The sequence below is a fragment of the Taurulus bubalis genome (genome assembly GCF_910589615.1).
Source record: "Taurulus bubalis genome assembly, chromosome: 11".
NCBI lineage: Eukaryota > Metazoa > Chordata > Actinopteri > Perciformes > Cottidae > Taurulus > Taurulus bubalis.
The window spans coordinates 892,685-906,313 of record NC_136599.1 but is presented as its reverse complement, the minus strand read 5'-3'; the positions used below and the strand labels follow the sequence as shown (position 1 = coordinate 906,313).

Sequence of the window (13,629 nt, the reverse complement as noted above, 5' to 3'; positions counted from 1 at the left end):
AGAAAAATAAAAACGTACAAAATCCATTCCGTAGGAATACAAAATAAAAATAGGACAAGCGGAGATTTATTGCATTAAACGAGTCGAACGATTAAAAAAGAAAGAAAAAAAAAGCTAATAAAAAAACAGCAACGACTTCAAAACGACCTTCAACGCGCAAGAAGGTCAAACACCCGCCGGCTATAAAAAAACACGGGTTTCAGAGTTTCATTTCACGCGCTCAGGTGGGAGGAGCCACAGAGACAGCAGAGTACCAGGATGTAAACCGCCGTGTTTAGGGAGGGGTTTAGATTGACGTCCTCAAGTGATGTCACTCGAGTCGCACAGCGTGGTGACGTCGCCGAGGAGGGACTTCCACCACGGAGACCGTCGTTAGAGTCTCCCGTGAAACCAAAAGACGTCTTTTTGCCGATACCGTCATTTCTTAACGCGGAAGCTACCAAACGCGAAAGCTACCAAACGCGGAAGCTACCAAACGCGGAAGCTACCAAACGCGGAAGCTACCAAACTGTTCCGCGCGTCCGGTAGCTTCCGCGCGCGGAAGCTACCGGACGCGCGGAAGCTACCGGACGCGCGGAAGCTACCGGACGCGCGGAAGCTACCGGACGCGCACGGAAGGTACCGGACGCGCGCGGAAGGTACCGGACGCGCACGGAAGCTACCGGACGCGCGCGGAAGGTACCGGACGCGCGCGGAAGCTACCGGACGCGCGCGGAAGCTACCGGACACGCGCGGAAGGTACCGGACGCGCACGGAAGCTACCGAACGCGCGCGGAAACTACCGAACGCGCGCGGAAGCTACCGAACGCGCGCGGAAGCTACCGAACGTGCGAAAGCTACCCGACGCGCGCGGAAGCTAACAAATGGGAAGCTATCAAACGCGCACGGAAGCTACCAAACGCGCACGGAAGCTAACAAACGCGCACGGAAGCTACCAAACGCGCACGGAAGCTACCAAATGCGGAAGCTACCAAACGCGAGCGGAAGCTACCAAACGCGCACGGAAGCTACCAAACGCGCACGGAAGCTACCAAATGCGGAAGCTAACAAATGCGCACGGAAGCTACCAAACGCGAGCGGAAGCTACCAAACGCGGAAGCTACCAAACGCGAGCGGAAGCTACCAAACGGGAAGCTATCAAACGCGGACAGAAGCTACAAAGTGGGAAGCTACCAAACGCGGAAGCTAGCAAACGCGAGCGGAAGCTACCAAACGCGAGCGGAAGCTACCAAACCGACCGTGTCGTCCCATGACGCAGTGGGCGGAACTTAAACCCTGTCAGAACCTCCCGTGAACCAGCAGCCAATCAGCTGCCGGCGTTTCGAGACGGGATCTTTACAAGAGAAGTAAAGAAACGAGTAGAGAAGTAACGGAGCGTTATTGATCTATAATCTAGTGAAATGAAGCGTTGGTGAGAAACATGAATCCATCCAGATGTTTTCACCTATTTTTATAAAACAATAAATGGATCTAAATCTGTTAATTATTGATCAATCCGTGATCAATAATTAATATTGACGACATGAAAAACAGAATCGGCTCTAAAAGCTTTGACGACTCTGATCCGCTGCGTCTCACACAAATCCCCGTGGGCCGAGTTGCATTGTGGGTAATGTAGGCGTCTGGTTTTGACCGGGAGGAAGAATGAGCGGAATAAAAAAAACTCTTTGTTTGTGAGAAAAGTCTTAAAAAGAAATTAAAAACAACAACAACAACAACGGAGTGAAAGAAATCACTCAGCATCACGCGGCTGCAGTGAAGCTGCTCCTCTTCCTCCTCATCTTCCTCCTCCTCCTCCTCCTCTTCCTCCTCTTCCTCGGTTGCAGCTCGCAGGTTGGATTTCCGTGACGGCAGATTCTTCTTCTTCACTTTTTTCTGTCACTGACTGCAGCCCCTCTCTCTCCCCCTCCCTCCCTCCCTCTCTCTCTCTCTCTCCCTCCCTCTCCCTCCCCCTCCCTCTCCCTCTCCCTCTCTCTCTCTCTCTGTCTCTCTCCCTCCCTCCCTCCCTCCCTCTCTCTCTGTCTCTCTGTCTCTCTCCCTCCCTCCCTCCCTCCCTCCCTCTCTCTCAGGTGCGTCTCCTCTTGGCTCCTCCAGGACTCGCCGGGTTGGAGGACGACAGAAGCTTCTCGGCCGCTCGACTCCTCTTCCTCTTCTCCGCCTCCTTACCTCCCCCTCCCCCTCCTCCTCCTCCTCCTCCTCCTACTCCCACTCCTCCTCCCCCTCCTCCCGCCGCTCCTCCTTCACTCGCTCCCTTGTCCTTGTCCCGCTCTCTCTCCTTGTCCCGGCTGCTGCTCGTTCGCTCCGACATCTTCACCGACGAGTTGCTGCCTGGAGACGAACAGACGTCAAAGCGTTGAAATACTTCAGAACTAAACCTTGAGCCTGAAATCTGTTAGAAATACTTTGAGTGTGTACAAGTACCTTCTTCATGCGTCGCTGGAGGTTCTCTCTCCATCCGGAACTCCTCTTTGGTCTCCTCCTCCGAGCCCAGCTTCCCTAAACAACAAGAGAGACTGTTACGACTTCTATACAACCAGAGGAGTCTGAGAGAATGCAGCATAGACTTCTATACAACCAGAGGAGTCTGAGAGAATGCAGCATAGACTTCTATACAACCAGAGGAGTCTGAGAGAATGCAGCATAGACTTCTATACAACCAGAGGAGTCTGAGAGAATGCAGCTTTAACACATGAAGCATAGACTTCTATACAACCAGAGGAGTCACCCCCTGGTGGTCAGGAGAGAGAATGCAGCTTTAACACATGCAGCATAGACTTCTATACAACCAGAGGAGTCTGAGAGAATGCAGCATAGACTTCTATACAACCAGAGGAGTCTGAGAGAATGCAGCTTTAACACATGAAGCATAGACTTCTATACAACCAGAGGAGTCACCCCCTGGTGGTCAAGCGAGAGAATGCAGCGTTAACATGTCTCACCTTCTTTCACCTCCTGGATGATGTCATCAGGCAGAGAGAAGCTCTTCTCTGTGTTTGGAAACGGCAGGATCTCCGACTCGTGCTGCGTCACACACACATACACACACACACACATATGCACACACACACACACATATGCACACACACACACACACACACACACACACACACACACACACACACACACACACACACACACAGTCAGGATTTAGAAAGCATCATAGCACAGAGACACTAGTGATAATTACTAATGACCTTCTAGTTGCATCAGATAGGGGACTTGTCTCTGGTCTTGTTAGACCTTAGTGCTGATAAAGGACTTGTCTCTGGTCTGGTCTTGTTAGACCTTAGTGCTGATAAAGGACTTGTCTCTGGTCTGGTCTTGTTAGACCTTAGTGCTGATAAAGGACTTGTTTCTGTTCTGGTCTTGTTAGACCTTAGTGCAGCGTTTGACACCATTGACCATGACATCTTATTACAGAGACTAGACCAGTTGATTGGTATTAAAGGTACAGCACTAAGCTGGTTTAAGTCATATTTATCAGATGATCTCAGTTTGTATTTGTAAACGATGAGGCCTCGATGACCACTGGTGTTCGTCATGGAGTTCCACAAGGTTCTGTGCTTGGACCAATTCTATTCACCTTATATATGCTTCCTTTAGGCAATATAATCAGAAAACACTCCATAAACTTCACTGTTATGCCGATGATACTCAACTATATCTGTGGATCAAGCCAGATGAAATCCACCAGGTCGCCAAACTTCAAGCGTGTCTTAAAGACATCAAAACCTGGATGACCTGCAACTTCCTGCTGCTGAACTCGGGTAAAAGTCTGAAGTTATTTTACTCGGACCAGAAAACCTCAGAAATCAAGTATCTGATGATATGGTTTCTCTGGATGGCATCGCTCTGGTATCTACCACCACCGTAAGGAATCTCAGAGTTATTTTTGATCAGGACCTGTCCTTTGGCTCTCACGTGAAACAGATCTCAAGGACCGCCTTTTTTCACCTACGGAACATCTCAAAGATCCGGCACATCCTGTCTCAACGCGATGCAGAAACATTGATCCACGCATTTGTTACCTCAAGACTGGATTACTGTAACTCCGTATTATCAGGCTGCTCCGGTAAATCCCTTGGATCTCTCCAACTGATCCAGAATGCTGCAGCTCGTGTACTAACGAGGATGCGGAAGAGAGATCACCCTAACCCTCCTCTTCTGTGGAATCAGCTTCCACTTTCAGTCCGGGGGGCAGTCACCTCATTTAAGAGTAGACTTAACACTTTCCTCTTTGATAGCGCTTATAGTTAGGACTGTTTCAGGTTTATAGTTAGGGCTGTTTCAGGTTTATAGTTAGGGCTGTTTCAGGCTTATAGTTAGGGCTGTTTCAGGCTTATAGTTAGGGCTGTTTCAGGCTTATAGTTAGGGCTGTTTCAGGCTTATAGTTAGGGCTGTTTCAGGTTTATAGTTAGGACTGTTTCAGGTTTATAGTTAGGGCTGTTTCAGGTTTATAGTTAGGGCTGTTTCAGGCTTATAGTTAGGGCTGTTTCAGGCTTATAGTTAGGGCTGTTTCAGGCTTATAGTTAGGGCTGTTTCAGGCTTATAGTTAGGGCTGTTTCAGGCTTATAGTTAGGGCTGTTTCAGGCTTATAGTTAGGGCTGTTTCAGGCTTATAGTTAGGGCTGGCTCAGGTATACCTGGTCCAGCCCCCAGATATACTGATATAGGCCTAGACTACTGGGGGACATCTTAGGATACACTGAGCTCCTCTTCTTCTTCTCCTCTCCTCTTATTCTTCTTTCGCTCCTCCTCTCCTCCTCTCCTCGTCTCCTCTGCTCTCCTTCTGGATAAATTATTGTCTATTCAATGCACATTATAACTCTACTTCTTTCTGGGAGTCTCTGTGCTTTCTCGCCTCAAGTTTCTATGTGGCTGCCTGGAACCGGTCCTGCCTCCTACCTCCTGTCACCTCCTCCAGCCTCCTACCTCCTGCCTCCTACCTCCTGTCACCTCCTCCTGCCTCCTGCCTCCTACCTCCTGCCTCCTACCTCCTGTCACCTCCTCCTGCCTCCTACCTCCTGCCTCCTACCTCCTACCTGCTGTCTCCTGCCTCCTGCCTCCTGCCATGGCCCTGCTGATGCCCCTCCTCTCTACCTCCCTCTGCTTCATGGATCGTAGTTATCTGGATCATGGACCATGCCTACTACTCCTTATATGAATAATTTCTGTCATATTCCTGTAATGTGCTGTATCTCTGTTACGTTGTTCATTCTGGTCACATGACATCTATTCTTCTGTCCATCCGGGGAGAGGGATCCTCCTCTGTGTGTGTGTGTGTGTGTGTGTGTGTGTGTGTGTGTGTGTGTGTGTGTGTGTGTGTGTGTGTGTCCTCACCAGAGCCTGCATGTCGTACATCGTCCCCAGGTGATCCCAGATGACGGAGGAGGAAACCTGGCGCCCGATGTTCTGGCTGAACTTGTCTCTGATGCAGATCATGTGGAAGTGGCGGTTCACTCCTGAAGAGAAGAGACGTTACACTCACACACTACACACACACTACACACTACACACAGAAACTATGACGTCATGATCGAGCAGTGGCCTGTTTTGTCATGTTCTGTTGGATTGTGTTGTCATGTTCTGTTGGATTGTTTTGTCAGGTTCTGTTGGATTGTTTTGTCATGTTCTGTTGGATTGTTTTGTCAGGTTCTGTTGGATTGTTTTGTCATGTTCTGTTGGATTGTTTTGTCATGTTCTGTTGGATTGTTTTGTCAGGTTCTGTTGGATTGTTTTGTCAGGTTCTGTTGGATTGTGTTGTCATGTTCTGTTGGATTGTTTTGTCAGGTTCTGTTGGATTGTTTTGTCATGTTCTGTTGGATTGTTTTGTCATGTTCTGTTGGATTGTTTTGTCAGGTTCTGTTGGATTGTTTTGTCATGTTCTGTTGGATTGTTTTGTCATGTTCTGTTGGATTGTTTTGTCAGGTTCTGTTGGATTGTTTTGTCATGTTCTGTTGGATTGTTTTGTCAGGTTCTGTTGGATTGTGTTGTCATGTTCTGTTGGATTGTTTTGTCAGGTTCTGTTGGATTGTTTTGTCATGTTCTGTTGGATTGTTTTGTCAGGTTCTGTTGGATTGTTTTGTCAGGTTCTGTTGGATTGTTTTGTCATGTTCTGTTACAGCTGTAAGCTTTCATATCGAGTACTTGACCAGCGCTCTATGAAGCAGTGTTCTGATGTACGTTTCTGGGGCTTTTATTGTGAAGGGACAACCGGAAGGAGAGGAAATGTTGCATTGAAGTGTGGAACGAGAATAAAAGGTTGTGTTATTAATAAAGTGAAGTACAGGCACCAGATAACCCTCGTCTACAGAACTACATGAGGTGTTCTTGTTGGTGAACTACATGCATTGTCCGTTAACGACGCAGCGTCCTGTCATGTTCATGTAAACTATATCACACGCTCTGAAGGCCCAGGTAGAAAACACACGGCCCGCCACTGTGCTGAGTCACCTGAGACCACAGAGGAGGAGAGAGGGAGGAGAGAGAGAGAGGAGGAGAGAGGAGAGGAGAGAGGAAAGAGATTGAGAGAGGAAAGGAGGAGCGAGGAGAGGAGTTGAGGAACTTCTAATACTCCATCTCACGAAGACTTATTGTACTTTTTTCCAGTTTTAGTTACTCGCTCTTTGTCACATGAATAAATACATACTTATACTAGTATATACATACTTATACTAGTATACTAATACACCTAGTAGTACACACAGTATGATGTACAATTGGGGACAAACTACGACAGTTAAATACTCTTCTAAACAGAATATATAACAACAAAACCTTGAAAAGAACACATTCTGTATTCTAAGTACTTTTACTTTAATCCTTAAAGTACATTAAAGTATTCAAGTACATGTTGTACATTTTGATACATAAGTACATTTAGCCGACAATACTTTTACTCAAGTAACTTTAAAGTCAGGACTTGAGGTATTTGTACTTTTACTGAAGTAAAGCATCAGAGTACTTTGGTACTTCTTGTGTTTTAAGTAACGCCTGTTGTTGTTGTTGTTGTTGTTGTTCCTTTAAACTAAATGACGTCACGGTAAACATCTCCATTAAACACCAGTGTCCGCGCGTGTGTGTGTGTGTGTGTGTGTGTGTGTGTGTGTGCGTGCGTGTGTGTGCGCGCGTGCGTGCGTGCGTGTTGTGGACCCTCCCAGGGTCCGCGCCCCCCAGCTTGAGCCGCGCTCGGCCCGCTAGCCGCTGCTCACCGACGGGCTTGTGTCCGATCATCGCGTGGAACAGACAGACCTCCACCTCGTGGCTCCAGACCACCGACTCGTCCCCGGGCAGCAGGCCGGGGTCCGGGGGCTTCTCGTCGGGTTGGTTCAGCGTCACGTCTGCTTCGCCCATTCTCCAGCAGGAAGCTAACAGGCTAACAGGCAGCAGGAGGCTAACAGGCTCCGCCGCTGAGAACTCTGAGAGGCTCCGCCCCCAGGACGAACCGGAAACCGGAAGCCGGAACACGAGCCCAAACATCCGGGGAATCATTTTGTTTTTCAGAATAAAAGGTTATTTCGTACAGAAATCTGGAAACTTAATTTTGGCATCAAAATATATATATAAAATTAAAGAAATATATATATATATATATATATATATATATATATATATATATATATATATATATTGTTTTTATAGCATAAACATGCAAAAGTTTGTTGATGGCAAACTACTAAATATTTAAGTAAATAAACTAAGTAGTAAACAAAAGGACAAAGCAATATATATATATATATATATATATATATATATATATATATATATATATATATATATATATATATATAATACATATATATATTTATTTTATAACAAAGTTTGTAGATGCCAAAAGACTGCCAATATTAAGTTTCCATATGTATATTTGTATTTGTAAAACATAAACATGAAAACAGTACCTGTTCATAAAAAAAAAGAAAACTGATTCATATGCAGTTGTTCACTTGCTGTTGCTCCAGAGGGCCTGTTATCGTGTTCTGATCACATTACTTTAAAATAAATGCGTGCAATATACTAGTTTTGACTTCTTTGTTGAATTTTGAATATTACGTTTCCATTAATATATATATATATATATATATATATATATATATATATATATATATTAATATATATATATATATAGTATATACACAGTTGGTGTCTCATCACATGGAGGAGTACAGGTACCTGGTGTCTCATCACATGATATTTAGAAAAAGAATAAAACAATGTGCGAAATGGCCGCCAAAAATGTACCAATGTTTTACTTTTAGTCTGTTTTCAAAATAAAAGTCCAATGTCAAAAGTAGTGATGTGTCCTTTCGTGTCCAGTAACCAGGTAGATTTAGGTGAAGCGTATCGAGGCTCGTGTCGGTGACGTTGGAAGCCTCTGAGCCGTCGTTCCACGTGACTGATTCAGAAAATGGTTCGTGGGTTTGCCGTGCGATTTGAAATATAAGAGGCAGCGAAACTCAATGGATTTCCCCTTCCTCTCTGTACAGCTTCATGTGTGCCTGTGAAAGGGTATTTTATAAAGCAGGTGAAATAGTCTCAAAAAGCCCAGCACTGTGGAAAAGTTCTTATTTTTACTTAAAAAATTGGACACATCAACAAGCGGAGCTGAGGCTTGAAACACCGATCCTCTGACTGAAAGTCAGATATTCTAACCACCGACCCACAGTCACATCACAATCACAACCCTCTCCCAATGTGTTTTTGACCCCGCCATTACATCATAAAGATAGACACAATATTAATAAGTTAATAATTGATGTATTGGCGTCACAAACATAATTTATTCCATTTAAAGCTTCACACACAAAGCCATGGTGTCATGGTGTTATGATCACTCTGCTTGTTTTACATGTATTGTCCACTTGGTGGCGCAGTAGAGCAGATGAAGCTCCATGAAGCGTCGGCCCATGAGCGAACCGATTGGATGGAAAGCTTCAACGCTTCAGGAAGCTTCATCTCGCCATCACTACTCAAAAGGTCAACACTGAAATCTGACTAAATGTAAATTAGCATAACAATGTAAGTAAACAATGCATTGAGTGTTATGATTGTATGTTGGCACTGTCTGGATCTTTAACATCATAAATATGACCTCGAGACTCCACATTCACAAACTTCTTGGCTGTTTGATCTTTTGCATTTGTTTTTTAAAACATATTTTACAAGTTTAAAGAGACTTACATGTTTTATATTGACATTGGAGAAAGTAAAGTGTTATAGTAAAGTAAATACCACAATTATACATGAATTTGCATGAGATTGAGATGAAGTTATTAAAGCTATTCTTTGGAGGAGTTCCTCAGGGATCTGTTCAAGCTCCTCTGTTATTCTCAAAGCTCTGTTTACTTTAAACAAACAACTGAATATTCTCAAAGTAAACAAACAACTGAAGCCAACACTAAACATTTGAGTTGTGCCGGTGACTGAAGATGGAAACAACCAGACGGACTCAGAGTTATGCTTCTTATACGGTGATCAAAACACCAACAAAGTTTATTGCAAATAAAATACAGTCGGAGCCGTAAAAACGACCTCCTGCACAAATTCTACCAGAGAAAGAAAAAAACAAATAAACATTTCAGGTACGTTAAAACGATGAGGGCGACTGAACAGACTTTCATTTGTTTTCATGATTTACATCAAAATACAAAACTGTGCATCTCTTAAAGCAACGAGGATCAACATCGAGAACAACAAGGCGGAACACGTCCAGACGGCTTTCCGCTTCTCAGTATCCCAGAAAACAAAGATATTTTATGTTTTCATTTGGTCAGACTTGATCACCGACCAAAAGGCCATAAAAAAAACCTGTTGAATTAATATAAATGTGCTAAAGTAAAAACGAAAAAGAATGACAACTTTTGCCATTGGAATTTGGCCTTTTATTTTGAAATTCTGACTTGGTGAAAGAAAGAAAACATGCACTCAAAACCCCCTTAAGAAATGTACGATGCATTATGGAAAATGTGGTCACAGAACGGCGTTTTATTGAGAAAATGTTTAGTTCATTTGTCAAAAGGTGTTTGACTTCAAGGCTTTCTAGTAAACTAATAAGATTCAGCTTCATTCAGTATCGAGATGCGTAAACAAACAACCGTGTACAATCCATTCCTCCTCTTAACATCCTGAACTTCAACAAGAAACCATCAAACAAAAGAGAAACGACACTGAAAACACTGAAAGCAGAAGGCAGAATGGACCTCAAGAAACCGGGAGAACCGAAGGAACCGAGGAAGGATGGACCGGAGAGGAGGATGGGGCACCTGGGGAGGAGGATGGGGCACCTGGGGAGGGTTTACAGTAGGAGGAGGAGGAGGAGACACCTGGGGAGGGTTTACAGTAGGAGGAGGAGGATGAGACACCTGGGGAGGGTTTACAGTAGGAGGAGGAGGAGGAGACACCTGGGGAGGGTTTACAGTAGGAGGAGGAGGATGAGACACCTGGGGAGGGTTTACAGTAGGAGGAGGAGGATGGGGCACCTGGGGAGGGTTTACAGTAGGAGGAGGAGGAGGAGACACCTGGGGAGGGTTTACAGTAGGAGGAGGAGGAGGATGGGGCACCTGGGGAGGGTTTACAGTAGGAGGAGGAGGAGGATGGGGCACCTGGGGAGGGTTTACAGTAGGAGGAGGAGGAGGAGACACCTGGGGAGGGTTTACAGTAGGAGGAGGAGGAGGATGGGGCACCTGGGGAGGGTTTACAGTAGGAGGAGGAGGAGGAGACACCTGGGGAGGGTTTACAGAAGGAGGAGGAGGATGGGGCACCTGGGGAGGGTTTACAGAAGGAGGAGGAGGATGGGACACCTGGGGAGGGTTTACAGAAGGAGGAGGAGGATGGGACACCTGGGGAGGGTTTACAGAAGGAGGAGGAGGAGGATGGGGCACCTGGGGAGGGTATACAGTAGGAGGAGGAGGAGGAGACACCTGGGGAGGGTTTACAGAAGGAGGAGGAGGATGGGGCACCTGGGGAGGGTATACAGTAGGAGGAGGAGGAGGAGACACCTGGGGAGGGTTTACAGTAGGAGGAGGAGGAGGAGGAGACACCTGGGGAGGGTTTACAGTAGGAGGAGGAGGAGGATGGGGCACCTGGGGAGGGTTTACAGAAGGAGGAGGAGGATGGGGCACCTGGGGAGGGTTTACAGAAGGAGGAGGAGGATGGTAGTTTGTTTTTGAGGCTTTAAAAACACAAAGAAAACTGAAGAAGCGCTTGTTTTACTGTGCAAGTTCAACTTCTGGGGCTTTTTAAAGACGAAACCAAACGCTCCATCAAACAGTTCGACTCTAAAGACGCGTTCAAACCAAACGCAAAGCAGAAACCTCGTCATGAAAGGGGCTAACGTTACACGCTAACGTCGTCGGCTAACATTACGCACTAACGTTAGCCGCTGACGTTAGCAACGTCATAGGTTGTGTGGTGGTTTCTTTCCCAGACGCTCCAGCGAGGGCTTGAACCAGAAGCTCTCTGCGAGGCGTTCAGGTTCACGAAGCGGCTCTGGTTTTCGTGGAAGTTAAACCGCAGGACAGATGGAACCCGGCGGCGGGCGACGAGGTCCGGCAGCCGAGAGAAGAAGCACGAACGCAACGGCCTTCAATTCCAAACGCCCTGGAGGGGCGGGGCTTCAGTGACATGTGACGGCAGCTGGAGGAAACATTTATCTGGGAGGAGGAGCACTGGGGGGTGGGATGCTATTGGTCCTTTTTCTCTGTTTCTGACTCCTCTTTGACCTCCGTGCCCTCGGGAGGGGTCTCCTCGTACCTGAGGAACAAATGAATGAATGAATCAGATTCACTGAAAACAAACAGTACATTGTAAAATAGCTTAATCTTATACACAGGGGTCGACACGTTCTGACCAATGGATTCCATGACTAACCCAAATTTCAATGACTTTAAACCATATTTCCATATTTAAATTTGGTGAAAAGTCATGAAATGCACTGGTCAGAATGTTATGAACCCTGCGTTTTCCATGAAATCTGGGTGTAAACAGTAAGAAGTGAGTAAATGTAGTATTTAAACTAACAATGAGAACACAAAGCATACAGTAAACCTTAAATGACACAAATGAATGAGACAATAGTTTGATTAAAAGAATAAACATTTATATAGATGCTTGTATGTATGCCTGCTTATATTCTGAGTCTTTCTTTTAAAAGCATATTCATTATTTCAAACTCAGCGTAAATGAACGACATGAACACATGAATATAACACATTTACATGAACACATGAATATAACACATTTATATGACTTTTACTACACTTTGAGGATTTTATTTATTTCAAGGACTTTTCCAGGCCTGGAAATAACCATTTTAAAACTCCATGACTGTTCCAAGTTCTCCATGTCTCTTTTTTTTATATATATATATATATATAAAAAAAGAGACATTTATTCATAACTCTCCGTCTGATTCATACATTTGGTCACATTTATTTAGCATTTAGCCGTTAACTAACTCAACGCCGCGTCGGTTTCAAAATAAGAGCCCGGTGGATTGAAGGAGACTTTTATTGTGAAACATTTACATGACAATCGCTCCTCCGGGCTGATTACCTGCCCAGGTGAGGGAGGAGGGTGTGGTGGGGGTATAGAAAGGGGCGGGGCCTCTACATGGGGGCGGGCTGTAAACGTCGGTGACGGGGGGAGGAGCCTGTTGCCATGGAGACGGCCAGGCTGGCGGGCGAGCCGCTGACGGTCGGGAAGGAAGTGAGCCGAGGAGAACCGGGGAGGAGCTCCTCTGATGACTCATAGCTAACCACGGGGGACACGGCGAGGAAGAGGAGGAGGAGGAGGAGGCAAACATAAAAGAGGAGGAGGAGGAGGAGACAAACAAAGGGAAGAGGAGGAGGAGGAAGAAGGGTGATAACAAAAAGGAAAGAGAGGAGAGAAAGAAAGAAAGTGTAAGTTTGTTTCTTAAACTCTAAAGTTTAAAGCTGCTAAAGAGCTGCTACAATATTAGAGAGACGAAGGAATGGAAAGAGATGGAGGAAGAGAAAGATGGAGGACAGGTGAGGATAAAGAGAGAGGAGGAGAGAGGATAAGAGAGGAGAGGAGAAGAGAGGAGAGAGGAAGAGGGAGAGAGGATGAGAGAGGAAGAGAGAGGAGAGAGGAAGAGAGAGGAAGAGAGAGGAAAGAGGATGAGAGAGAGAGGAGAGAGAGAGGAGAGAGGATGAGAGAGGAAGAGAGAGGAGAGAGGAAGAGAGAGGAGAGAGGATGAGAGAGAGAGGAGAGAGGATGAGAGAGGATGAGAGAGGATGAGAGAGAGAGGAGAGAGGATGAGAGAGGATGAGAGAGGAAGAGAGAGGAAGAGAGAGGAGAGAGGAAGAGAGAGAGAGGAGAGAGAGAGGAGAGAGGATGAGAGAGGAAGAGAGAGGAAGAGAGAGGAGAGAGGAAGAGAGAGGAGGAGAGAGGAGAGAGGATGAGAGAGAGAGGAGAGAGGATGAGAGAGGAGGAGAGAGGATGAGAGAGGAAGAGAGAGGAAGAGAGAGGAGAGAGGATGAGAGAGGAGGAGAGAGGATGAGAGAGGAGAGAGGATGAGAGGATGAGAGAGGAGAGAGGAAGAGAGAGGATGAGAGAGGAGGAGAGAGAGAGGAGAGAGGAGGAGAGAGAGAGGAGAGAGGAAGAGAGAGGA

At 45.9% G+C, this 13,629-nt stretch overlaps 2 protein-coding genes across 2 annotated transcripts in view; both read right to left on the bottom strand.

Annotated features, from left to right (window-relative positions):
- Positions 1-2,065: 2,065 nt before the first annotated feature.
- On the bottom strand, positions 2,066-7,352 carry mrgbp (MRG/MORF4L binding protein; the record flags this gene model as incomplete). Its single annotated transcript, XM_079226350.1, has 5 exons — positions 2,066-2,328; positions 2,422-2,496; positions 2,940-3,021; positions 5,340-5,461; positions 7,211-7,352. The coding sequence occupies 5 exons, from the start codon at positions 7,350-7,352 to the stop codon at positions 2,066-2,068; spliced, it is 684 nt and encodes a 227-aa protein (XP_079082476.1).
- Positions 7,353-11,133: 3,781 nt separating this feature from the next.
- hm13 (histocompatibility (minor) 13) overlaps positions 11,134-13,629 on the bottom strand; it is a 13,598-nt gene continuing 11,102 nt past the window's right edge. The window contains exon 10 of the mRNA XM_079226409.1: positions 11,134-11,750. Coding sequence (XP_079082535.1) covers positions 11,681-11,750 — 70 coding nt within the window. The 3' untranslated portion in view covers positions 11,134-11,680. The remainder of the gene's footprint in view (positions 11,751-13,629) is intronic.